The 26,483-nt window shown below is 33.3% G+C and overlaps 2 protein-coding genes and 1 long non-coding RNA gene across 3 annotated transcripts; 1 reads left to right on the plus strand and 2 right to left on the minus strand.

Annotated features, from left to right (window-relative positions):
- The first annotated feature begins 321 nt into the window (after positions 1–321).
- Positions 322–13,339, plus strand: LOC101202801 (CCR4-NOT transcription complex subunit 10). Its single transcript, XM_004150155.3, has 6 exons — positions 322–835; positions 2,558–2,644; positions 8,651–8,824; positions 8,921–9,007; positions 9,073–9,144; positions 11,102–13,339. Exons 1-6 carry the CDS (start codon positions 641–643, stop codon positions 13,046–13,048), a joined length of 2,562 nt encoding a protein of 853 aa, XP_004150203.1. The 5' UTR covers positions 322–640; the 3' UTR covers positions 13,049–13,339.
- Positions 13,340–18,943: 5,604 nt separating this feature from the next.
- Positions 18,944–20,215, minus strand: EXTL (36.4 kDa proline-rich protein). The gene is made up of 2 exons (XM_004150160.3): positions 19,492–20,215; positions 18,944–19,169 (listed from the first exon to the last, which is right to left on the minus strand). The coding sequence occupies exon 1, from the start codon at positions 20,171–20,173 to the stop codon at positions 19,526–19,528; it is 648 nt and encodes a 215-aa protein (XP_004150208.3). The 5' UTR covers positions 20,174–20,215; the 3' UTR covers positions 18,944–19,169; positions 19,492–19,525.
- A 2,927-nt stretch (positions 20,216–23,142) lies between these two features.
- LOC116401793 lies at positions 23,143–23,895 on the minus strand. The gene is made up of 2 exons (XR_004214169.1): positions 23,745–23,895; positions 23,143–23,602 (listed from the first exon to the last, which is right to left on the minus strand). It is a non-coding gene; the product is annotated as an uncharacterized LOC116401793 (long non-coding RNA).
- Positions 23,896–26,483: the final 2,588 nt, after the last annotated feature.

Here is a 26,483-nt window from a genome sequence, read left to right on the forward strand (position 1 = left end):
ATCAATTGGTAGATTGAACCAAATTTCTTACATTAAGATGACAAAATCTCCAACGAACTTACTAACTTACATGAAAATTAAATTTAATTGGGGATTTATTAATTTACAAAATCTAGTAATAATTAGACATTTAAATACAGTGACTGCATTAAAAAAAGAAAAAAACAAGAAAAAAAGAAAAAAAGAAAAAAAGAAAAAGAAAAAGAAAAAGAAAAAGAAGTTTAGAGAAATTGAAGAGTGGCATTTTGCACTTGAATTGCGTCAACTTGCTTTTCCAATTTAGTTGACCATTGGAGTATAGTTTTTATTTAAGCTCACTTCATTCTCTTCGAAAAAACAACAAAAAAAAAAAGACGCATTTCAGCAAAACACAAGAAACCAGGTGTCCTCCTTTCCAATTAATCCATACTTTAGGGTTTCAAAAATCTTCAACTTCCATTGCTATCGAGCTTCTTCTTCTTCTTCTTCTTCTCCTCTTCGATTTCGTAGTTCAAAATCCCTCCCTTTACTACTTCTAATCCCACTGAGAATTTTGAACTTCGAAATTTTAGGGCTTCGTTCTTCTCCCCTTATCCGTCCACTCATTTCCTTCTTTTTCCAACCTGGCCCTTGGTTTTGTTTCTTTTATTTGGATCCGTTCATGGACGCTCGAGATTCATCTTCGTCCTCCGCCCTGAATCGGGATGGGTCCTCGTCGGCCGTTGAGGATGACGGTGCTTTATCCATCACCGCCGCTCTTGCTAGGGAGGCTGCCTCGCTTTTTCAATCGGGGAAGTATGTTGGGTGTGTAGAGGTCTTGAACCAGCTGTTGCAGAAGAAAGAAGACGATCCTAAGGTTTGATTTTTCTTCCACCGTAATCTAATTTTGTTTCTTTGTTTACCTTTCTTTTCCCCTTTTTGTTGAGTTTTATAGCTTGATGTAGGAATGATTTAATCCATTCTACAATTTCGTTAATCCTTCGTGTGTATGTGTGCAGATGCGGGTTAGTTTTTTTAATTCAGTGATGCGAAATGTTGAGCTCAGAAATAATTTGGGGCGCTTTTTTCTTTTGTCCCATTTTTCCACTTTAGCGAATGTTGAGATTTGAATGATTTGAGGACAACATGCTAGAACTAAGTGCAATTTCGTTGAATAGTTTGACTACGCCTAGGTTATTCTAAGAGGAAATGCAAATGGGTGGTGATTTTCATTGAATGTCATCATTTTCCTTGGGATAAATCTTATCCTTTATGATTATCTACTGGAATTTAGGCTGGGGTGGTGGTATTTCTGTTCGTACATTATTTCATTTTTTCTTTATTACTGGTTAATTTGAACGTTAAACCTTCTAGTCACAGAATTGTTACCTAAACCTTTGATGTGAAAGCGACACCAATAGAATTCCCCTAGCAACTGATGGCCTGGAAAATATTTGGGGTTTCAGCCGCATAACTAACAAGCATGGGCGATCAACTCCACTTAAGGCTCCATTATCATTTACGGAAGATGGGTTTTACATAATACCACGTCTTTATCTTACTGTACTTGTTCCCACTGCCTGATTCAATACTTTCAATCCCAAGCTCTTCACTTTTGAAGTATGAAAAATCTAGAGTGGTGAAAAAAATTAATGTAATATTGACCCTGCCAAGTGCTAATGACAACGAGAAACTTGTTGTTTTTGTTAGTCTGTCCAGTCTCCATTCAGTATAACTGTGTTCAGATTTCACATTGTTGGCAAAAAAGTGTTGAGTGGCTTTGAATCTGGTTGGCATTAATTATATTCCTCATGTATGTGACTAACTCCTAATCTTTGCTCTAAAGCACATGTCAATTGGTAACTGATGATTGATATAGAAAACAAATATTGTCATGAAGTTAAATCAGCTTCATGAGCAGATAATATTATGTGGAAGTGTTACATGCACTCTCCAATTATACTGCTATCCTCGGCTCCATAGAAGTTTATGTAGCGATTCTATTTTACTTTTCTAGTAGAAGATCAAATCCCGATTATTAATTCTAGTAATAGCTCACTCTACAACCTTGGCCCTTTTCTTACTTATAAGTAATCAATGGTTGCATATTTAAAGAGTGGCCTCAGGTTCCAGAATGAATTATGATAAGTGTTATGGCAATTCTTTTATTATTGTTTTTGTTGGGCTGTGAGGAAGGTTAAGGAGATTCTACCTTACCTTTTTGTTAGTTATACTACCACATTAATTTTAGGGAACAATATCTTTGGTTTTCGATATTTAGTCAATTGGCACTATTACAACTATTTTGTTTTAATTTTTTAACTTGACATATTCGGATAGGGTGTCTTTTGATATACATTGACGTTGGATTCTCGATAAATTGTGATTTTCTATGTTGATTTTGACTTCGATCCAATCTTTAGGACTGCATCTTTTATAAGGAGCTTAGTGGTATTTTGGTGTCATTGTTTTTTTGTTACTAAACTAGTTAGTTGCAATGGGTTTGGCTTATGTGCTTTAATTTTGATGCTTCATTTGACACTTCCTTAAAGAAAGAAAATATATCGGCCAGCACTTCATTTATAGGTGCCTTTCGCAGGTGCTTCATAATATTGCCATTGCCGAATACTTGAGGGATGGTTGTTCCAATCCAAAGAAGTTACTTGAAGTATTAAACAATGTGAAGGTATGCCATTAGCCCTTGAGTAATTCACGCCTGTTAACTGCCACAATAGATTTATGTTCTTGGTAATATTTTGTTATTTTCCTTCCTTTTGGAAGATCTGTTTGTTTATCACCTCAATCCATTGCCTAGCTTAATTTAACATTGTAATTTTATTTTTAAAGTCATCTTTTAAATTCTTGTAAAAAAGTTGTTCTAAATCATAGATAGATAGATTTGGCATAAGTCTTACTATACATCATTCATATTCTTGGATGCAAGTCTTAACATTAACATAATCTTTTCATGTTTTCTCATGCAACTAAAGTTCGAGGATTTGAACTTACACAATTAATAATTAATAAATGAAAAACCCAGCTTTGAGTGAAACTTTATGATTTTTGTTTAATAATAGATTTGAAGGGCAACATGTAGTTTTCTAGGATTTATTTGATCATTTTTTAAAGAAGTAACTTGATACTTGATGTGAGGAGGAAGTGGGTAACAATATAAGATTGTATGCTAACATGACACCTTTGTATGGTATACTAGTTGGGATGCATGCATTCAGTGTTTAATTTCTGAGATTAAAGAAGTAAATTGAGGAAAATGGTTTTGGAGGTTTTGTGATAAAGGATGGATTTTGTGGTATGCGTTGGCCATCATTTGTGTTCTTTGTTTATTGCTTCTATTTTTGTACAAGAAATATGCCTCTTCATTAAGATATTGATATGAGACTAATGCTCAAAGTACAATGGAAAGAACAAGCATTAAGGTACGAATCAAGAGGTGCACTCGGGCATCTCAACTAGGGTGACACCCTCGAACCATTATCACCTCCAAAAAGAAACTTACAAATGACATAATAGAGACTTAAACAATTACAATTACATTAAGGTACAATGGAAATAACAATCATTAAGGTACGGATCAAGAGGTGCACTCGGGCATCTCAACTAGGGTGACACCCTCGAACCATTATCACCTCCAAAAAGAAACTTACAAATGACATAATAGAGACTTAAACAATTACAATTACATAGCAGAGGAAGATAGCCATCTTTTCCACAGTTGCTGTCAACAATTTAATTCATGGAGATGAGAGCACTCCAGTTTAAACTAATATCTTGACTCAAATAATCAGCAAAAGCCTTGGAGAGAGAGGACCAAAGAGATGTGTTCATTCAATCTGCTTTAAATCTAGTAACCAGGGGTTTCCTTATGGAAGACTCTTTGGTTTCTTTCAAACCACAAATCAGCCTGCACAACTTTCACTCCATAGGATTTGTTGATTCTTTTTAAGCTTTGGCCCTGCCAAAATCTGAAGAACATTGCTTTCTGCTGTTTTTCCAAAAACGCAGCTGATGCCAAAAAACTTAAATAATGCAAACCAACAATTTTGAGCATAACTACACTCAAAGAGGATGTGCTGAATGTCTTCCTCTCAGAATCTTCCTCCGACTTGTTAGAAACCAAAAATCTGTCAACAAGAGATTGAGAGATTGCTTCCCCTTCACTTGATCAAATGAATCGGCCATTTGAAAGAAAAAATTCCATGAAGTTATTTTCCTCAATGAATATATTGAAATTTCTCATGTTCCTTGAGGCTCTTCCCATTGGGAATCTTTCACTTCTTCGTTGAACACTATTGAAATCTCCGCTGATACTCCAAGGTTCATTACATAAATCAGCAATAGAAGCCAGTTCATTGCTGTAACTACTCCACTTGTTTATTACTTCTATTTGGGTTTTGGTTGCCAACAGTTTCTGTAACTACCCATTATGTTGTATCAGTTTGGATTGGAGCCTCTTGTTCCTCGCCCTTAGGATGTTCTGTTTTGTTATATGAATATACTTGTCTCTTATCAAAAAAAAAAAAGTTTGGATTGGAGCCTCCTTTTTGTAGTAGGGCTTCTTTTGGTGGATAATGGATTGTAGTTTTATATACTCCTTTGTTTGCCATTTCCTACTTTTTCAAAAGAAATACTTTTAGAGAGTTCTTTGCTCAAAGAAGAGTATGGAATGAGTGTATTTCTTTTCCAATTTTTTTTGTTTTAATCAAAAGAGCAACTCGCATTGAGAAAGAAGGGAAGAATACAAGGGCATAAAAAAAAGCCCACCAAAAAACCCTACTAGAAGAAGGGGTTCCAGCTAAGTAAAATGCTACTAATAGAATAGTTACAAAAGGTCTTTGGAATCAAAACCAAAAGGGACACATGAAATCTAATCAGGGACCGAACCTCGCTGTGGTCCCTTTCCCTACCTCAAAACACCCTGTCATTTCTTTGCCCCCAAATATTCCAAATTATAGCACACTCCAGCAAGCCACAAAAACTCTAAGAGGAGGATGGAGGAGCAACTCCTCAATCGTCGTGCGAACACTCCTATGTCTGGCATAGCTCATACCAAACTCTTGCAGAAAAGAGCATCACACAGCCCACACATATTGACAGTCCAAAAAGAGATGATCAATGTCTTGCTCTGCATTCCGACAAAGTAAACAACAAAAAGACCCAACAAGCGAAGTCCTCCTAACAAGCCTATTGACAGTGTTCACCCGACCAAACGAACTTTGCCAAATAAAGAACCTGACTTTCTTAGGAGCCTTAATCCTCTATACCATATCAAAAACATATTTCCTAATGGGGAGGGATTGAGCAACAAAATGAACAAGAATTTACCCAAAAAATCTTGACTTGGGTTAGGACTCCAAACACAAACATATTTTTCTTTTAATCTATACCATATCTGAAAGGTGTGAAGTGGGCGAATCTTTATGTTCCCATTTTGCCCCTCATATTTAGATATATATCTATTACACCCTTGGTTAGTTATTTGTATGTGAACATTCGCACCTTTTCTAAGCATCATTTCATTTTGCCCCTACACGTATCAAAACCCTCACATAGCTCTCTAATAAAGCACGATTCATTCAATATTTATTTAACCTGTGTGATGGGATTAGAGATTTTAAAGGAAATCCATCTCTTCAAAACAAAGGTAACCCACCGTGTGTGTTTTTTGTTTCTTTTTTCATTCTTGTAAATAGAAAAGGAAAAAGGCTCCCCTAAGCTTATTGAATTGTGGTGGAATATAATACAAGGCTTTAATATGTATTTCTGCCGTCATGTTTTTACTTTTCAGCCTTGCTTTTGTCTACCTAGGTAGTTTCTTTTGTTATTTTGGTTTTTTCATGACGTTAATATTGTTCTTGTTCTTTGTATTTTGGATATGATGAGGGTGCTATGGGGTGTCAACCTAGTTGAGATGTCCGAGTGCACTACTGATCCTCTTTCTCTCTCCCCCATTTCTTGGCTGCCCTATTATTCTTTGTATAGCTATTCTGTACTTTGAGTTTATTAATAATAAAGAAGCTCGTCTCCTTTTCAAAAAAAATATAAATACATATTTAGTTTACTTTTTGCAATTAGTTGAAAATGGTTTTAAATGTTTTTTTAATTTTTTGAGGATAGAAACAATTGATTTCATTGAGAAAGAAAATGAAAGAATATAAAGGTAACAATAACTTTCTGACCAAGTAAGATACTACCTAGAGGATCATTACAAGATGTCTTTGAAACTGAAGTTCAAAGAGAAACATGAAAGCTCACCAAGGACCAATCATTACCATGGTCTCTCATCACACCTCTAAACACTTGTTGTTCCTCTCCCTCAAATATCAACACACCCTAACAAACCATTAAAATTGACATTTCTCTTTGAAAGGTTGATGGAGAAGGAACTCCTTGAGTGTCTTCTGGACCTCATTGGCAAGCTAACTCAAGACCAAACTATTGAATGAAACAGTTCCACATGGATCTTGTAAATTGACAACTCTTGAGAAGTTGATTGAGGTCTTCCTTTGACTTTAAAAAACATACAACAAAATGCCCCCAACAGTGTAGACTTCTTCCTCAAAAGTTGATTCATAGCGTTCACACGACCAAGTGAAACTTGCTAGGTAAAAAACTTAATCCTCTAAAGCACATTAAAGGCTGTCTTGGTAGCGGGGGAGGGATTCAACCAGAAGAGTAAAGAAAAGAGCGTCAAAATACTTATCCTTTTCATTTGGATAACGGCCGGTAGATACCAAGATAAAGAGAAGATGTGTAATCATTGTAGGAGGATAAGGTGTAAGCCATTGGATGAAATCTCTGGGAGGAAAGGTGGTTTTTGCAATGGAATAAAGAGGTGAGAGACCTATTCACCAATCATTTTTTCTCCAATCTCCCAAAATTAGGTATTCATCTCATCCCTCAAATGATTTTAATCAACATAGAGATGTAGAAGAAAGGGTTTTATTTTGATATTATGTAATTAAGAAAAGAGGGACGATACAACGTTATTTTTCTCTGGTATGAGGAGTCCCTTTTGATTCTTAATCATATTGTGGGCTTTTTTGAAGACATTTTTGGCCTTTAAATCAATAGGAACAAATGTCAAATATTGGGCTTTCTCTGGGTGAAGGTGGTAGGTGAAGGTGTTTGGTTGTAAGGTTGGCTCCTTTCCTACTTCTTACCTTGAGCTTTCTCTGGATGGTAATTTGAGAGCTGCATCGTCTTGGGATCCTATTTTTGAGAATATCTGGAAGAGCTTGGCTGTATTGATGAAAGGGTTTTTCTCTAAAGTAGGTAGATTTTAACCATTACTAGATCTGTTCTTAGAAGCATTCTTATTTCCCACTTATCCCTGTTTTGGGTCCCAAGTGCAGTGTGCTAGAGTCTTGAGAAGTGTATGGGAGACCTCCTCTGGGATGGGGCGGATGGAGGGGCGGGATCTCTTTTGTATGTGTGGATAATCGGGGACCTAACATCCTCCTCCATCTGTCCTTTGGAGGGAAAGGTCGTTTTCTGTGGCTTGCTGGGGTGTGTGCTTTCATTTGGGATTTTGGGGGGTGAGAGGAATGAGCGGGTGTTTGGAGGTAGGGAAAGGGACCCTAGTGAGGTTTGGTCCTTGGCTAGATATCATGTGTCCCTTTGGGCTTTGGTTTCGAAGACCTTTTGTATTTATTTTCTTGGTAACATTTTACATAGTTGGAACCCCTTCTTTTAGTTGAGATGTTTTGGTGGGTTTTGAAGATCTTTCTTTCATTTTGTTTCATAGTTTTTTTTCAATGAAACTGGTTGTCTTTATATAAAAAAGAAAACACAGAGATGTAGAAATAGCTTTCCACAAAGTGTCTAGCAGTGTCTTTCAAATCTCCATTTTAAATCCACTCCAAAGGGCGAACTGCATTTACTCACAATAAACTCTTGCCAAAGGGTGAGGTTCTCGAGGGAAAATGGTATAGCCCCCGAGCCAGAAATGATTTATTACAAATTCTAAGGTTAACAATCCTCTAAGCTCCATTGACTTGGACATTGCACTACGAGGAAGTCCGAGGAGCATAAGAAATAGTCCCATTCACTCGCCCTTAGGTTTGCCACTTACAAGGATCAAATATCTCACTCCTTAAATATCTAGTAAAACTATATGGCACATAAAAAAGTGATCACTGTACATCTATTAAAACTGGAAATGGTAATAGAATCAGAGATAAATGACTATTGATCTCAGCTGGAAGTAATTTTCCAGAACTTTTGTAATATCACAAAATAAGGAAGCGTGTGCCAAGGAAATTTTGGAGGGAAACAAAAACGAGTGTATAATGTTCTTAAGAAGACTCTTAATCAAGGTGGAAATGGAATGGAGTGAGAAGAAATCTAAAGCTCTGAATGGAGTTTTATCTTCGTTCATCTCTAAGAAAAGGAAGATAAAAGATTCTGGTTATAGCATTCTAAAGAGAATTTGCTATCCTATGAAGCCTAGGCAATATTAAAAAAGAAAAAAAAAAATTCAATCAACATATGCAATATTTTTTTGATACTATTGATCACATCATTCTATAGTTCTTTGACTGAAATTTTGAATGTAGAGAATGCCGTAATGCTCCCCCCACTCCCATATTCACTTTTTTGGTATTTTTGAACATTTGCAATGATGTATACATACTCATCTTTCTGTCAATTCTTTTTGGATGTGCTTGTTCAGAAGAGAAGTGAAAACCTTGCAGTTTCGTCTGGAGAACAAACAGATGCTCTCAATACTGAAAATAAGAGTACTTTGGTTAAAGGAAATAACGTGTCTGCTCACCAGGCTCCTGCAAATAATGCCAATCTTGTTTACATGGAAGAGTTTGACGCCTCCATTGCTATCCTAAACATTGTAAGTTCAATGCATCTCTTAGGAAGAAATCAGTTATTTTAAAAATATTTTATTATTGATCTGATTGTGATAATTTAAAAATACTTCTGTCTACAGGCTATCGTATGGTTCAATCTTCATGAATATACAAAGGCGTTGGCAGTTCTTGAACCTTTATATCAAAATATTGAACCTATTGATGAGGTACTGGAGTTAATTGCTTATACTAGTGATGGGAATTCTCTTTTGATTATTCAATTGATATGCAGACAACAGCGCTTCATATTTGCTTTTTGCTGCTGGATGTTGGACTAGCCTGCCGTGATGCATCATTATCTGCGGTAAGTCGTCTTGTCAGAGACCTGTATATCATTTGCTAGTATAAACTAATTTCCTTGAGACAAATCATGGAGAATTATTTGTAATAATCTGAAAATAATCCCTTCTACAAGTTACAACCTACAGACCCCTCTTTAAAGGCTACAAACCGGCCTTTTCTTCCTTAACTAATGGTAACGTAGCCCTCAACCAAGATAAAAATCATAAGAAACAGATGACCAGAAGTCTTTTGGCAAATGGATTTGACGATATCATTTTGAGGAAGATGACCTATAGAGGAATTTTATCGATGCCAATATGACTCCCCCTTACAACAACCTTGGCTGATCCTTGAAGCAATCAAAAGGCCCTTGGACATACATTGCAAATTAGTGTGATCTCATTCTTGATAATATTGTTCATGTGATGGCTGATGGTGCTAACACTTCCTTTTGGAAGGACAATTGGGTTGGAGCCTCTCCCCTCAAGTTGGCTTGTCCTAGATCGTCCACACTTCACCCTAACAGGACAAAAGGAGGCTTCCATTAGTGTTGGAACATTGACTTTGAAGCTTGGGACCTTGGATTGAGATGCAAACTTAATGAAATTGAGATCATCGAGTGGCTTGGAATGTCTACATTGATTTTGCCTGCAAATATCCCTATGGGTGATGACTCTTGGAATTGGAATCTAGATAAATCTTGCCAATTTACATCCAAATCTCTTACATACCATCTTGCCTGATGTGGCAATGAGCAAAATTCTTCCCTCTATAAGAACATTTGGTGAAAGCCAATTCCTCCCAAAAAAAAAAAGTATGGTTTTTCTTATCAACAAGACCCCTTGGATAGTTTCTACCCCACCCAAATTGGTTTGTTCTTTGCCATCATTCCACTGACTCCATTATGCTCATATTAGTCTATTGTGACTTTGGACGATTGCTCGGGAGAAAGTCTTCCAAAATGATCCCAACACTCTTTCAAATTCGTTTCTCATTGGTCACCCCTTCAAGAATGAAGTGGTTTTGTGGACCTTCATCATCAAAACTTTCTTTTGACTTATTTTGAGCAAAATGAATCATCCTATCTTTGATGATAGAGAGATGGCATTCTCTTTTATCATCTCTTGTATAAGTCATTTACTTGGTGTAAATTCACCATTTTTTTTTGTGATTGAAACCTTACATCTCTTATTTTGTGATTGGAATAGGAACGTGTAGTCTCATGGCAATTTTTGCCCCTTTGTAATTTCATACTATCAATGATATTATAATTGAATATTTCTCGTCCCCCCAAGAAACGTTAACATACTGATGTAGCCTAAGTAACCTCAAGAAGAAGTCCTCTAAGAACCAGATTGTGGATTTTTTATTAGAATGATTAATGTGTTTTATACCTGAGGAGAAGACTCCTATTTGTAGAGTTCTATTACAGGTGGGGGTAAAAAGGAAATTAACCTAGAATATTACCTAATTACCTTATCACCCAATTAACCCTTAGTCTTCTTACATCACATACTAACAGATTTTATTTCAGTTGCAGGCTTTTAATTTTCGGTAGTCTTGTAGTGTCAACGTTTTATCATGTTGCTTGGACTTGTTAACTTGTCCATTAAGGTAGAAGAACTACATGTTTTTATGGTGGTCTAACATTTACCAATTCTTGTATTAAATCTTAATTTACCAAGCACGTGCGGGAAGTTATGAGTATAAGGTTAATATGTTAAATTCAGGAATGAGATCTTTCAAGTAATATGGTTACAAGATTAGTTAGTTTTATCTCTATGTCAGGACAGTTGTGTTACCGTCATTTCTGTGTATATTATTTAATGTGCGACTCCTCTGTCCTTTTAGGAATTTGTACCATCTATTCTGGTTGTATATGTTCTCGTATGGTTTCTACCGTCTTAGTGGAACTGAGTTCTGCTGACAAATCCGTGATGATATATTGAAAATGGCTTTCTCATATATTTTTTTGTCAGGATGTTCTACTTTATCTGGAAAAAGCTTTTGGAGTCACCAGTACAAATCAAAGCGAAAATGGAAGTACAGGAGTGCCACAATCAACTAATGTGGTTGCAAAATCTTCATCTGTTCCCACCAATGCTTCTGCCTTTGACTCTTCCAATTCAGATTTAGCTGCAAGTGTCAATTCCTCGGAGAACCCTCTATCAAGAACTTTGTCCGAAGAGACATTTGAGTATGAGTCCATGTTATCAACATTGGATATTGGTGGCCAGAATCCCGCAACACAGACTGGATTTCCATCTTCAAATGTTCTTTTAAGGATCCCAGTTGACCGGTCTTTATCTACAGTTGATCTAAAGCTTAAGTTGCAACTGTATAAGGTTCGATTTCTTCTTCTCACTAGAAATTTAAAGCAAGCTAAGCGTGAAGCAAAGCATGCCATGAACATTGCTCGTGGGATAGATTCGTCCATGGCTCTTCTCTTGAAGGCTGAACTTGAATATGCCCGTGGCAACCACCGTAAGGCCATGAAGCTACTTCTGGCCTCAAGTAACCGAACAGACTTGGGGATTTCAAGCATGTTAAACAACAACCTTGGCTGCATATATAACCAACTTGGGAAGTATCATTCATCAACAGTATTCTTTTCCAAAGCTGTGTCTAATAGTACAGCTCTCTGGAAGGATAGAAAACCCACGACTGTTTCACAAGACAACTCTCTTCTTATCGTCTATAATTGTGGTGTTCAGTACTTGGCTTGTGGAAAACCACTTCTTGCTGCTCGATGCTTTCAAAAAGCCAGTTTGATTTTCTATAACCGACCTTTGTTGTGGCTCCGGCTTGCTGAATGCTGCTTAATGGCTTCAGAGAAGGGGCTTCTAAAGGACAACCTTGCAGATTCTGATAGATCAGATATCAAGGTTCATGTTGTTGGAATGGGAAAATGGAGGGAGCTTGTATTGGAAGATGGAGTTTCAAAAAATGGACGTGCAAATTCCTCTGGAAGAGAAGACGGGCATTTCAGCAGTGAAGGACAACCTAAGCTTTCAATTTCTCTTGCTCGGCAATGTCTTTCTAATGCCCTGTACTTGTTAAACCATTCTGAGACAAGCTTTTTGCATTCTGTCTTGTCCCCTAATTCTTCTTTGGAGGATAGAGATTCGAATGAAGTAGCAGCGTCAAGGAGAAATTTTAAGAACTTACATTGTATTGATTCGAAGACCTCCTCAACTTTAGGCTCAAGTCAGATAACTGCGAATGGTGATGCAAAAGAACAAAAAGGTGCTACAATTCAGGAACTTGTGCAAAACTCCCTCTCCTATTATGATGAAATTTCTAGGAGGGAAAACCTGTTGATTAAGCAAGCACTTCTTGCTAACCTGGCTTATGTGGAGTTGAAACTTGGAAACCCCTTGAGAGCCCTGACAATAGCAAGGTCTCTTGTGGAGCTTCAAGAAAGTTCCAAAGTTTATACATTCTTAGGCCACGTTTATGCTGCTGAGGCCCTTTGCTTGCTAAATAGACCAAAAGAAGCTGCCGACCATTTATTATACTATTTATTTGGAGGAGTCGATTTCAAATTGCCATTCAGTCAGGAGGACTGTGAGCTATGGCGAATGGATGGGACTGGTGATCTTGAAGGGGCAAATGGTGGATCGACAACTGCCAACATTTCATCTCAGGAAGAACCTCATCATATCAACTTCCTAAGACCAGAGGAAGCACGGGCGGTCCTCCTTGCAAATTTTGCCACTGTTTCGGCTTTACAAGGAAATTTTGAAGAGGCGAAACAGTTTGTATCGGAAGCATTATCGATTATGCCAAACAGTCCAGAAGCCACTTTGACTGCAGTTTATGTTGATCTAGCTCTTGGTAAGTCACAGGAAGCTGTTGCGAAATTAAAACAGTGTAGTTGTGTAAGGTTCCTCCCCAGTGGATTGACAATGAAAAGATCTTCATGATTGTTACAAGTATAACCGGTGGCTTTGTATTAATGTCCTGCCCTCATGTTAGTACTAGTCAATGGGCTAGTCGGCTAGATAGTAATCTTTAGGAGGAACATATAATATAGCTCACGTCAGAAAATAAAATTGATGTTCAATTTTTTTTTCTTTTTAATTTTGATCCCTAGGGTTCATTTGTAGTTGTGTATCTGTTTTTTTGGTTAGTGGAGATGCTATCCTATTGTTACCATGAACGTTAATAGAGCTTTTCTTGAGAAAGAAATTGAAAAAAAAGTATTTTTCTCTTCACTTGCCTTTATGCCCCTCCCACACACCCCCCCAGAAAAAAGACAAAAAGAAAAACCAAAGAGGAATAAAAATAGTGAAGAAATTGTTTCACTCTTATATTTATTGAGCTAGTGTTGCTTAACTTCTCTTGATGTGTTTCAAGGTCTGGGGGGATTGATATTCTTTGTAGATCTCTTTGTTCATGCTAGAAAAAAAATCTCAATCTAAAAAATGTTAGGAGAACATCTTGTAACTATGGATGATATTTGGGTGATGTTAAATAAGACAATTTTTGGACATGCACCTTACTAAAAAATTCCATAGACTTAAGCTCAATCACTAACTTCGGAATTTGTCTTTTAAACTCCACTGCCATAATTTTTAGTAAATATTATTAATGCTCGGGATGAGTTGAGAGACTGGTTTAGGGACCTCATATACACCAGCAGGGAAGAACTTTGTCTATCCAGCTTTGAAGGTTCTCCAAATTGAACTTTGTCCTTTACCCTTTTGAACAGTATGTTGTTGTTTCTGCATGTTTAGGAATGCAAATTAAGATACTGACCTGGGGACTCAGTTATCACCACACCAACTATTTTGCTAAAAGATGATGTCTAGACCACTCTTGATATTATAACTCACCATGAAGGGAGACATTATGATAATTGATTGGTTGACTAGATGTTTTCTCATTATGTTCAACACCTCTCTAATCTACTACAGCTTTCTTATAAAGCTTGAACTAAGAGAGAAGGTTGTCATTTCCAAAGAAAATATGAGTTATGGTTGGATACGGTTCATGCAAGGGATAAACATCACTGTTAGTCGTTGAATTTTCACAACAAAGTACCATTTTGGTATAAGAGTTTTTAAAAGTAACGATTTAGTCTATAGATTTTTAAAATGTTAACAATTTAGTCATTCGGTTAAAAATTCATCTCCCTCTCATCACTTATGTTCTCTCTCTCTTCTCTTTCAATATCCGTTTCTACCTATTCTTTCTGACTTTTCTATCGAGTTAATTTGTTATCTAAAACTCTGAAAAACTTAAGATAATCTCAAATCTCTCTGCACGAGATTAAGAGTTGTTAAGATAGTTACTAACTAAACTATGAAGGCTCAACATTTTCGGTAAAAATTATCTTATTCAAACGATCAAATGCGTATATCTTTGTTAAATTTGAGATTTAGAGAAGTATGTTGTATAAACTCTGTAGCCCTAAAGGTGTCATAAATATTTTGTATTATGTAACATTATCTTTTATAAAATTGTTCTCCCTCTACTCCGTGAACATAGCCAATACACTACTAGCAGACCACATATATTCTATTATATTGTATGTTTTATATATTCTTTATTTGTTAAGTTCATTACAATCACTGTACCCATTGCATGTGCCAAGGAGGAAATTATAAAATTGTATAACACCTCACCACTTTCAAGTTGTTTGCTTTGGAAGACTATCTAGTATGAGCAATAATTAGGGCGACCCTTCTATGTGCTTCCTATTTCTCCACCATACAAATAGAGATTACTAGAAATTTGAGAAGAGATATTAATTGAAATGCATGAAGAATCTAGGACATAACTAAAAAGGGGATTGTGAAGCACGAAAACAATGGATAAAAGGGTTGAGTTGAAAACTGTAGGAACGAAATGAGATTGGTATTAAAAGTTAGGTTCAAAGTGCTTGATCAAAACATAAGTAGTTTTGAAATATATTACGTTATAGATCAATTACATTATAGTTGTCCAAACGTCTCAAAAGTGACTTCCATTAATTAAGATTAGATATAAAAGGTGAAAGGAGTCGCCTTGTTTAGACCTTTATCAGCTGCAACTTATAATTAGCAACCTTTATTGAAACTAATAAAAAAATTGGCCTTGTTTAACAACTATAATATAACACGCGTATATATGTATGTGTATGTATATACGTATATTATTGGTGGGTTAGTTGTATACAATAGTTATGTTGGCTTTTCTTATTTTTTGTCATTTTCAATTATATTTGAATTCTCAGCTATTAAAAAAAAAACAATATCTTGAAAGAGGGGTAGGAATAATATTTATAAACTTAAACTTATAAATAAAAAACTAAAAACAAAATAGATATCAAACGAAGTCATAATTGTAAAACACGTTAGGTTGATTTAACTATTTGCTATAAATGAGTATAAGAAATGTTAATGAGAGGGGACCAACACCATGGGTTAGATTGATTTAGGCTTAGTTATGATATTGCCTTTGGACTTTTAATTTCCAAGCATTTAATCATCATCCACCCTATTTTCATGTGCCCATTGTTGAACACTGCTCATTAATTAGAAATATAACAAACTCATTAATTAGTTTCATACTTTCATTCTCTTCCCACTTCTAAACTTAACATTCATTATTTTCCTCTTCTAAACATTTTAAGTTTATTTTAAGAAGTTTTACTTTGTGGAGAGAATGAGATATCCATATTTAATCTCAAAATGTGATTGAGTTAAGATAATAATGTTTAGGTAAGCAAAAGAGGAGAAGAGGCCCCCATGTGTGTGTGTGATGGGTAAGAGAAGGGGTTTCCAAAATAATTAAAAGCATATATGTATATATCTGGAATGAAAATGTTGAGAAAGATAATGGACAAAAAACCATACATTATTTCTATTAAACTAACTGACAAATTACTTCCCATGTGCTCTCTTTCTTATTGGTTTCTCTTCCTCCTCCCTTATCACTAATACTTTCCATCTTCTTCTTCTTCTCTGATTTTTTCATCACCTTGTGGAGATTATTAATTATGTATAATAATAATAATAATTATTATATATATATATATATATATATATATATATATATATATATATTATGTGATAAATATTATTACGGTCTAAAGATGGATTCACACAATGCTATTCAAATATCTCTACATCAGTGTTTGGGGATCTCACGTTGGAAAAACTAAAGAGATTAACACTTTTTATAAGATAGGTAAATTACTCATATTCTGACCAATGATTGATTTTAAAATAAAATCTCATACTGTCAAATACATACATGATATTATTTGAATATAGGTTTTCATGACTTTACTTTTTGTTTTGTGTAAAAGACTTTACTGATAAAGATAACTGTCATAACTTATATTATACGAATATCTCTTATCTAATATATTGGAAAAACATCATACTACTATTTCAAAAATAAACAAAATAATAATAATAATAATAATTGAAAAATGAAAAAAAATTGCAGGCAAGAAAGATTTTATATAGAAAACTTTGAATCTTGACAAAAAAAAAAATACAACTCAACATGAAAAATTGTTACAATCACATTAAATAATTATTTTCATATTCTCAATTAAAAGAGTTTTCTTTTTGAAAGCTTTTATATCACTCGTTGCCCTTTAATTTAATTTCACAATATCAAGCTAAAGAATACAAAATGAAATTTAGGTAGAAATAAAACACTTAAGTTTAAATGTATTTTTAACTAAGACGATTTGAAACTAAAACTGATAGACTTCTTCCACCGTGCTTAGATTCTATATAGCTTCCTTGAATTCAATATAATTGAGACTTTGTTTAATTTTGCGCACACATAACCCTTTAGAATAATTCTTTGTTACTCCTCTTCTTCTTTTACTTCTTAGTTACTTGTTATTTTTAACTGATCTGCAAACTAATCATTCACATTTGAATAAGTTGTTCCTAATGATCAACTTTATCTCAATAATTAGTAGTACTTTACTTTAATTCTTACCTATATTGTGATTGAGAGTTAAAAGATGTTGCTTTGGTCAAATTTAGAAAGGAAAAGAAAAATTGTCATTCCCAGTAAAAAAAGAAAAAAAAAGAAAACAGTTAGTATTGTAAGAAAAATTGGTAAAAAAAAAAAATCTAAAGATTAGTCAAATCATAAAGAAATAGAGAGGGTCCAAACAAACAGTATATAACCTAATGTTTTCCAGTTCCTAAATTTATAGCCTCTTTAGGAAGGCATGACTTCTAATTTTGTTCACCAACATAAATATAAGATGAAATAGTACAGGCAGGTTTGATAATATTTAGTTTTTTATTAAAAAAAAACTTATAAACCTCACCTTCTTTGTACGATATTTTAAAAAACGTAAAAGAAAACGTACAGATATAAGAAACGAAATGGTTATTAAACAAAACTATTGTTTAAGATTTTGAGTAAAGAAAGACTGAAAACGTGTTAAAAGGTATGAAAACAAATGGATTTGAAGGACAATGGGTCCTTCAATATTCTGAGGTCTCAATCAGTACTTTTGGAATAGCATCATCAGTGTGTAGCTATGAACCACTGAGATTCCACAAGTAGTATTGTTATAGCCCACGGAAAACATAAAACTCAAAACCTCTCTTCTTTCCAATTAATCTCTCCCATTTCCCTCGTTTTCAAAAATTGGACTATCAACCTTATAAATTATATAAAGTATGATTAGTTAATAGATTAAATTACTACTATAAATGTTTAATTAACCTCAAAGTTTTTATTACTTTTAAAAAGTAAAATTTTGATATATTTGATAAAAGTTTTGAAGAGATGCGACAATCATTGACATAAATAATTGGACATTAATTTAGGTGAATGTTATAAAAGGAAGGACAATAGTTTCCAAGAATGAAAGTGATCTAAAATGAAAGAAAGAAATGGAAATGTTAAACTACACAGCAAGTCAAGACTCGTTTCGTCCCCTCTCGTCGACTCTCTCTATTAAATTTATAAAAGGCTGAAAGGCACCATTTTCTCCGACAACGTGTCTGCTTCTTTAAATCAAGACATTATATATTTTAATTTAAGCTATAGTTTAATGTGCAAACGTTTTGTTAGGTCATCATATTCTTAGGATCATAAACATAAATTCTTTACTTAATTAAAATAGAATAAGATGTTCCATTTATTATGTTCAGCTCCTATATAATTCTTCGCATGTGTATCTATCTTAATAGGCTGGAATTATATTTAATGTGTATACTATAGTGATATTATTGAAAATCTCACTCTTCAATTTATTTTAATTTTAGATGGTATTTACAATTAAAAAAATAGTTTAGAATTACTTTTAAAGAGATAAAAAATAAAAGAGTCAATTAAAAATTTCTAACCAAATCGATAGCTGATATTGATAGTATCTCATTTGAATAATCATTTCATTTTTTGTTTTTTTTTTAAAGAAAACTTATAAAAACATTAATTTCTGACTTATTTCAAATCTACATTATTTGTTTGTAGTACTTTTAAAATTACTTCAAAATAAATAGTAATTTTTAAAAAACTTGTTTTGGTTACAAAATTTAGCTATAAAAACTGGAAACCATGAATAAGAAATGGTTGAAAAATAAAAATTGATAGCAAGATTCCAATAATTTTCAGTAAATTTAGGGAAACCACCGGACCCTTTATTTTGTTTTTGTTTTCTTGTTTGTTTTTTTTTTTTTAAAGGAAAAGAAAGGAAAACCCCCATACTCATACTCTACACCTTACCTTATTGTAGTAAGGAAACAAAATTAATAGTTAGGGGGAAAAATAAATTGAAATATTATAAGATCTTATAGTTCTTAATTAGTGCTAAGATTAAAATGAGTGAGGTGAAGGAGATAGACATATAAATAAGGAAACACAAAGGCAACTGAGATTTTGCTTTTCTTGCCTAATAATCCACAACACAACATTAAACAACAATAACTATCACAATTTTAAAAATAAGTTGGTTTACAACATCAGCAATTCCATACAATAAAAATAAAATAAATCGAAAAATAAAAATAGAGACAAAGATTTGACTCGACATCCTCTCATGTCGACTCCATTTCCATACCACATCAATCAACCCTGTAAAAGATTAAAAAAAATAAGAAGAAGAAAAAAAGGCCCTTCAAGTCAATAATTATTTCCAAAATTATTTCAAATCCGTTAACATAACAACCTATCGTTGAATACTTTGGTGAGATGTACCCCTTGAAGTTTCATTTATAAATGTCTTAAAATCTTAGCTACAAGAATGTGTCACACTGTTGAGTACGGTTAATTAGTAGTATCAAGTTGGAGGTTAATGAGAAGTTCAATCCCCCACTATATATCACATATTATAAAATGATGATAATAATCAGAGAGATTAAGAATAAGATTTAAGAGAAAGATGAAGATGATTAACCTTTTTGTTGTTGTTGTTTTTTCTTTGTTGTTGTCTAAAGGGAGCAAGTGTAGCCAGGAGGAGGGGTTTTTCCACAAGTGATAAGGAGCTGAAGAGCAATAGGAACATAGATATTAAGGTCAAGAGCCTTAATCTTAAGTGTTGTACAAAGACAAACAGCTGCTTCCAATTCAGCCAACCCTGATATTATAGGGCAACATGCATTCGCTGCAGGGTCCCCTATTCCAATGTGCACCAACCCTCCCAATAGATTCACACACCCTCCCAACTTCAACGTGTCAATCGGACAAGTCTCTTTCCCCGAGGGTGGGCACGGTGTGTTTACCCCTGGCGACGGTTTTCCAAGAATCGGAGGGACTGGGAGTACTGGTGGAATGGGAACAGATGGGATAGGAACCACCGGAGGAATGGGGACCGAGGGGATTGGAACCACCGGAGGAATGGGGACCGAGGGGATTGGAACCACAGGAGGAATGGGGACGGAAGGGATTGGAACCACGGGAGGGATCTTGATGGGGATGGGGGGAAGGGTGATGGGGCCTTTGGGGGACTTTGAACCGGAACCGGGCTTGGTTTTTCTAGGGGGTTTGCCGCTGCATGAACCGCAGCCGAGGATGGGAGAGGCTGAGGAAATGAAAAGCATGCAAATGAGGAAGAGGGAATAAATTTTGGAAGGCTCCATTTTTGAATGGTTATGGAGAAAAAGAGAGTGTGGGAATGGGAGTGAGGAAAGTGAAGGAATTATATAGGAATAGTGAGGAAAAGAAGAAAACAAAAGAAAGTTGAAAGAAAAGAAAAAACAAATCACGTGAACATGGGGCTAAGGCCAACCATGATCTAAAGGACATCTTCCTAGTTGGCATTTCTAATCTCTTCATTATTTTTTTTAAAATTATTTTATTCAAATTCTTCATCATGTATTGTATATTTTGGTATGAAGGTTTTGAATGTTGTGTGAGTCATATGGAGAAAGTGTGGTCACAAAATTTCATATACCAACTCACAAACTTCATTTTAACTTCCACCTCCATCAAATTTTCATCTTTTAAATTTTAAATTGTCTTTCTTTTCTCTTCTTCTCCGTCCCACTGAAATGAACAAAAAAATTATAAATATAACAAAATTTAAAATTTCATAATGATAGACATGATATTAGTGACACTATAGAAGTTCGTTATAGAAGTTTGTCAGTTTCATTCTAATAAAATTTGAAATTTTATTATATTTGTAGATATTTTTTAACATTTTTATCCTTTCAAATCATTTATAGTTTTATTAGATTTTATCAATTATTTTCCTTAAGGAATCATTTGAATTTTCTTAGCTAAATTTATCGTAACAAAATTAATTATTTTAATATTGTTATTACTATTTAGTTTCCTATTGAAGTTTCTAAAAGTTGAGCATTTTTCTTACACACCCTAGTTTTCAGATTTTTTTTTTTGGCAAACATTTGAATTTGTAATTAGGTTTTCAAATTCTTTTCTTTTTATTTTCAAAAACTTATCCTAAAACACCCAAAAGGTAGATAATGAAATAGTTAAACCTACCTAAATAAATAGAAACCAGAGTTTAAAGGTTTAATTTTAACAAACCAATATATATATATATATATATATATATATATATATATATATATATATATATATATATATATATATATATATATATATATATATATATATATATATGTATATTGAGTGCTTGAAGTTGTAGATCAGATTTTCTGATGACCCAACCTAAGGAAAAAAAAAGGTCTTCATGAATTTTGTTAGGAAATAGCTTTAACTGCAATTTGGAAGGAAGTAATGACATACTACGTCTCTAGTGAGTCCATAGAGAGTCAATTACCAAAGGTAAAGGTTGGTTGACTGTGAATGTTTTAACCATTAAAGAAAAACGTTAGAAAAAAGTGCACAAAATTTAAAATGGAAAATTTTAATTGAAAAATCGAACCGTTCAAATTTTCAATGAGAGAAAATATCCAACCCAAAGTCATATTGAGGTTAATTTGAATTTTCTTACTCCATCATCAATTAATCACAAAAGTTACTTGTAATCTTGTGCGTATAAGTTTAGTCTATCACATTTAGAAAAGCTAATAAATGGACGTCCTTTTTATCAAATTGATATTTCTGTCTAAATGAAAAGCATTCTAAACATGCAAATCGGTCTAAAGTAAGCGCAAGGATGAAGAAAATAATTGAAAGTTGCACAATTAAGTGTAATTAAATGCGTTCCTCACCTAGGTTAGTTAGGTAAACGCTTATATCTTGAAAATGTTAAACATTTTACAATCCCAACTCAATTATTTGATACTTAGCGATCTAGGGACCTAACGATTGAGTATTGAGTGTAATTCTATTGTGTAGTGTTGTGGAGCTATAGTGTGTTACGTGTGCCGTGTGTGAGTCACTTCAGTCAAACATTGTAACGTCATGACACTCCTTGATGAAAATTATTAGGAAACCTTGCTCTCGGGTTTTGGCACTACGACAAGCATCGAGATGTCATCCTTCGTTTCATTCTTCTTGCTCAAATTGCTGCATTAAGTCTCCATTTAGGCGCATTTTAATTGAGGATTGGTGCTGGATTGATTTTTCCTAGATTATGTTTGATACCAATAAAATCAGAAAATAAACATGTAAAATACATGAACGAACTCGAATTAAGTAGAACAAGTTAACATATTATTGGTATCATTTATTATTGTGTGTGAATAAAATAGATAGCTATACATTTTCTTTGTTTTGTTGATGCAAAGGACACCCGTTATTTTAATTTAGAGCAACACTGAGACAATGTTTTTACAACACCTCCATAGTGCTAAAACTTTTTGTGAAGAATGGTCCAAATGAAGAATTTAAATTCCATGGGGGTTGTGGATTTGTAAAGCAAAAGAGAATGTCACTTTCCAAATTTGGAGAAGCTCTTTGATTAGGTTGATAGACTGCAATGCCTCTTTAATAGTGAAGAGACGTGGAAAGTACCATTTGTATTAACTTCCACATCTTGGTTGATCATCTTCTCTATTCGTTAGGTAGGGAGAAATTGGATTTTGCTTTATTCCACTAAACCATATTTCTCTCTATTAAATAGCGATATTAATCAGCTTCAACTAATTTTGATTTATTAAAAAACGATCTTTTCATCATTTGTGACACTTTAAAATATACATAGAATCGATATCTTATATATATCTAATATAAGTACGTTCAGATATGTAAAATAAAGTATTTGATTTTTTTTTTTAATTTTAAATTTCAGATACGTATCTGAACATCGACCTCCACATATATCAACAATGATACATTGTCCATTTTGAGTATACATCTTCATAGGTTTGCATTTAATTTCACCCAAAAGGTTTCATAAATGGATATAGTTGTCTACACACATACACCGTACCTAATATGTGGGATTTTGTTAGCACTCCTAACACCCTAATCATTTGTAAAATTTTCATTTCTAATCGTTGGCCTTAGAAATTGTTAAAATGAAAATGAAAATAGTAGGGAGGTTACTTGAAATATTATTAATCACGTTGTAAATACTTTATTTTTTATTTAGAGACAAACAAATTCACAAGAAAGAGTTTAATTTAGTTGAAACGATGGAGGGTATCACATAGGACAAGAAAATTATGGACCGTTAAAAATCAAGAACCTTATCTGGTACTGCCACAGAAGTTGCTACAATGTTGGTAAAAAACTCTTTGAATTACTCCAATCCTACAAAAAAGAAAGAGTGCCATGCATGTTTGCACAAATTGTAACATCCCAGATCGTACAGTTGACAAGTGCTATTGGATCCATGGTTTTCCCCCGGTTATTGCCCCAGTTGAAACAATTAGAAATCTTATTCAAGCAACAAGACAACAACCCCTTCCATAGACTCCCTTGCTAACATGAATGTTGAACAATGCCAAGTTCTTTTGGCTAACCTCTAGTCTCATCTTGCCAAAGTAAAGGTTGACACCTCTACAACTAATCCCTCCAGTGCATTTCGCTTCCATTCATGTTGTAGGTACTTGTCATTTTTTGCCATTGTCCATTTTTGAAATGAGCTGCTAGATTATAGATTTTGGTGCCACAACCCACATATGCTTCTCCTGTAAGAGTTTCCATTCATTAAGAGCTGGTAATGGTTTCAATGTTTCAATAATACTTGATCACACATGAATATTCATGAAAAAGAAATTGGAAATATTCACTTACTATCTAGTCTGATTTTGAAAGATGTCTTGTTCATACCTGAATTTTGATTCAACTTCATCTTAGCCGGTGGACTAACTATGAAATTCCTACAGTAAAATTTGTTGAAATTTTTTGTCTCATATATGAAAATTTTTGGTTTAGGACAATTGGAAAAGTTGAAATCTAGAATGGTTTATATCTCCTACTAGTTTTGATACTTCTCTATGTAACACAATTTCTACCCATTGTAATTTCTTTTATACTTGGCATACTAGACTAGGTCACCCCTTCACCGAACAAAGAAGACGACAATTTCAGTAAAACAATCATATTTGTAATAATATTTTTTTTTATCTCTTGCATTGTAACATTAAGGGGCCTTACCAGTCTCTTACTAAATAAGTGTACAAATATTTTTGAACACTTGTTGATGATTATTCCTGTTACACTTGGATCTTTTTGCTACGCCAAAAATCTAATGTTCTCTTAGTCATTCCTCATTTTTTTATTCGTATTGGGAACCAGTTTAGAACCACCATCAAGAAGTTCAAATCAGATAATGCCCTAGAATTGTCCTTTACTAAACTTTTCCACATAAAATGCATCATCCACCAATTTTCTTGTGTTAACCTTTGAAACAGAATTAAGTGGTAGAGAGAAAGCACCAACACCTACTGAATGTCTCCCATTTGAAACAATTAGAAATCTAAAAGATACATATTCTTCGTTTCTCTATTCATTTTTTTAGCACTAATATTTGTTTCATCTAAAAAAACTAATTTTCATTATTTGTAGATTTTGTTATTTTACGTTGCAAAAAAATAGTTTTCGTAGTTAACAAATTAAGAAAACATTTAAAAAAAATTATTTCAAAATAAATGTAACAAAATATTATAGTTTATTTATGATAGATTGTGTTAGACACGGACAAACAGTGGCCTATTGACTACTATCACAAGTAGGCTATGATAAACTATTTTGCCATATTTGTAAATACTTGACCTCTTATATTTAAAAACACTCAACATATTTATTTTATTATCCAAAATTTCAAATTGTATTACTTCTTTTTAACTGCGACTCTTAGATTTCTTTTTTCATTTTGTCCGTTCGTTACTGCTTTATATACAATTTAAACTAATTTTATAATTACTTCATTTTTCTCTTCACAAAATATGTTTTCTAATGGCCGACCCATGCCCTTCCTAATTAACATTTAATTTAGGAAAAGTAAAAGTTTATTTCTTTTGTTAAACAATTTAGAGGTTTTATTATACCGCACTTAATAATCAATTCTCACTATTACTATAGCTTTAAAGAAATTTTGACTTAATTGTAAAATAGGGTATATTTGGGAGAATTAGATTCGATCTAACGGTAAAAAATTGACACCATGAACAAAATACTTACATTTTACGATAAAATCAAGTGTAGTAAGTTTTTGTCCTTTAATAATTTTTGGTCGAGAGGTGTAAATAGTTATTATTATTGTTGTTATTATTATACTTCAAAACCCTAGTAGTAAAATTAGCTAGAAAAGTGTTTGCATACAGAAAAAGTTAGTAAGAAGGGTGGAAGTGAACCATTTATTAGATAAACTAATTTATATTGTGTATCAAACTCAATCCACCAGAAAAACAAGTCCGTATATATCTTATTAATATAAATATGTAAAGCCATGTAAGATTTTTAACATGAGTTGTGTAAATTAGTATAAAATAAAAAAGAATTCTATATACTAAAAGTAATATTTTTATTTAATTTTTTTTAGAATATTTAATATATGTATATAATAATTAAAAGAAAAGAAAATTAAGGAAATTAGGGCTGAATTTTGTATGTAAATCCTTGGGCACATAATGTTCTATATCGCTCCAATGATTAAGCTATGGGGTCCTGTGTATATCTGTCGATAAAATGTACACTACACAATATTTCTTTATATATATATATATATATGAAAAATGAAACAAAATGATATGGAAAGTTGAACAATCCAGACCGAATAATAAATACATTATGGATTTTTCCCAAATAATAAAAATAAAGTTGCAATTAATGTCAACCAGCTCATCCAGGCTGATTCCTTCATAATTTTGCATGGGAATTTCTTCATTTCTCAATATATAAAAAATATATATATGTATATGAGAGAACAATAATTCTTTGTGTTCTTCAACTCAGAATCTAGTTACCATTTCTTACCCAGTTTCAATGTTCTCTATTAGTTAAGGTGGTGTGTATGTTTGATCGAGATGTCAAAGATTTAAACTTTCCATCTTCAAATGTGTGTTAGAACGTAGTATTTAACAAAAAAAAAAAAATTAACTTCTCTTTTATAATCAATGAGTAATTTTATGTTTTAGTTCCTTCTTTTAAAGAAAGTAATTAAAAGCCTATAATACTAATTTTTCATCTATTCATTTATTTGTTTTGTTTTTTTTTCTAAATGCTTTAAAAGTAAGGTCAAATTGAAAAAAAAAGAAAACTACTTATCAAAATTTACTAATTCAAGTGTTTTAAAGTAATTTTTTTTAGAAAGGATATGATATGACAGGTCAGTAGATGCATCCGAACATTTCTACTGGGTGGACACTCCCTTAGCACCACCATCATTCCCATTTCATTGATATAGAAAAACGAATACACCAGAAGCAAAGAGATCAACCCAAACTTTCTGGTATCAGAGCCAGGATTTTAGGTAATTAGAAATTATAAATAAATTAAGATATATATATATATATATATAACATTCATTTTAGTTTTTGGTTATTGCGACTTTATTCTCACATTTTT

This window comes from Cucumis sativus, chromosome 1, assembly GCF_000004075.3.
Source record: "Cucumis sativus cultivar 9930 chromosome 1, Cucumber_9930_V3, whole genome shotgun sequence".
Classification (NCBI taxonomy): domain Eukaryota; kingdom Viridiplantae; phylum Streptophyta; class Magnoliopsida; order Cucurbitales; family Cucurbitaceae; genus Cucumis; species Cucumis sativus.

Coding starts and splice junctions, on each gene's coding strand:
- LOC101202801 (XM_004150155.3), top strand. CDS start 641: ATGGACGCTCGAGATTCATCTTCGTCCTCCGCCCTGAATCGGGATGGG. Junction 9,008..9,072: donor ATATTGAACCTATTGATGAG/GTACTGGAGTTA, acceptor ATTGATATGCAG/ACAACAGCGCTTCATATTTG. Junction 9,145..11,101: donor GTGATGCATCATTATCTGCG/GTAAGTCGTCTT, acceptor TTTTTTTGTCAG/GATGTTCTACTTTATCTGGA.
- EXTL (XM_004150160.3), bottom strand. CDS start 20,173: ATGGAGCCTTCCAAAATTTATTCCCTCTTCCTCATTTGCATGCTTTTC.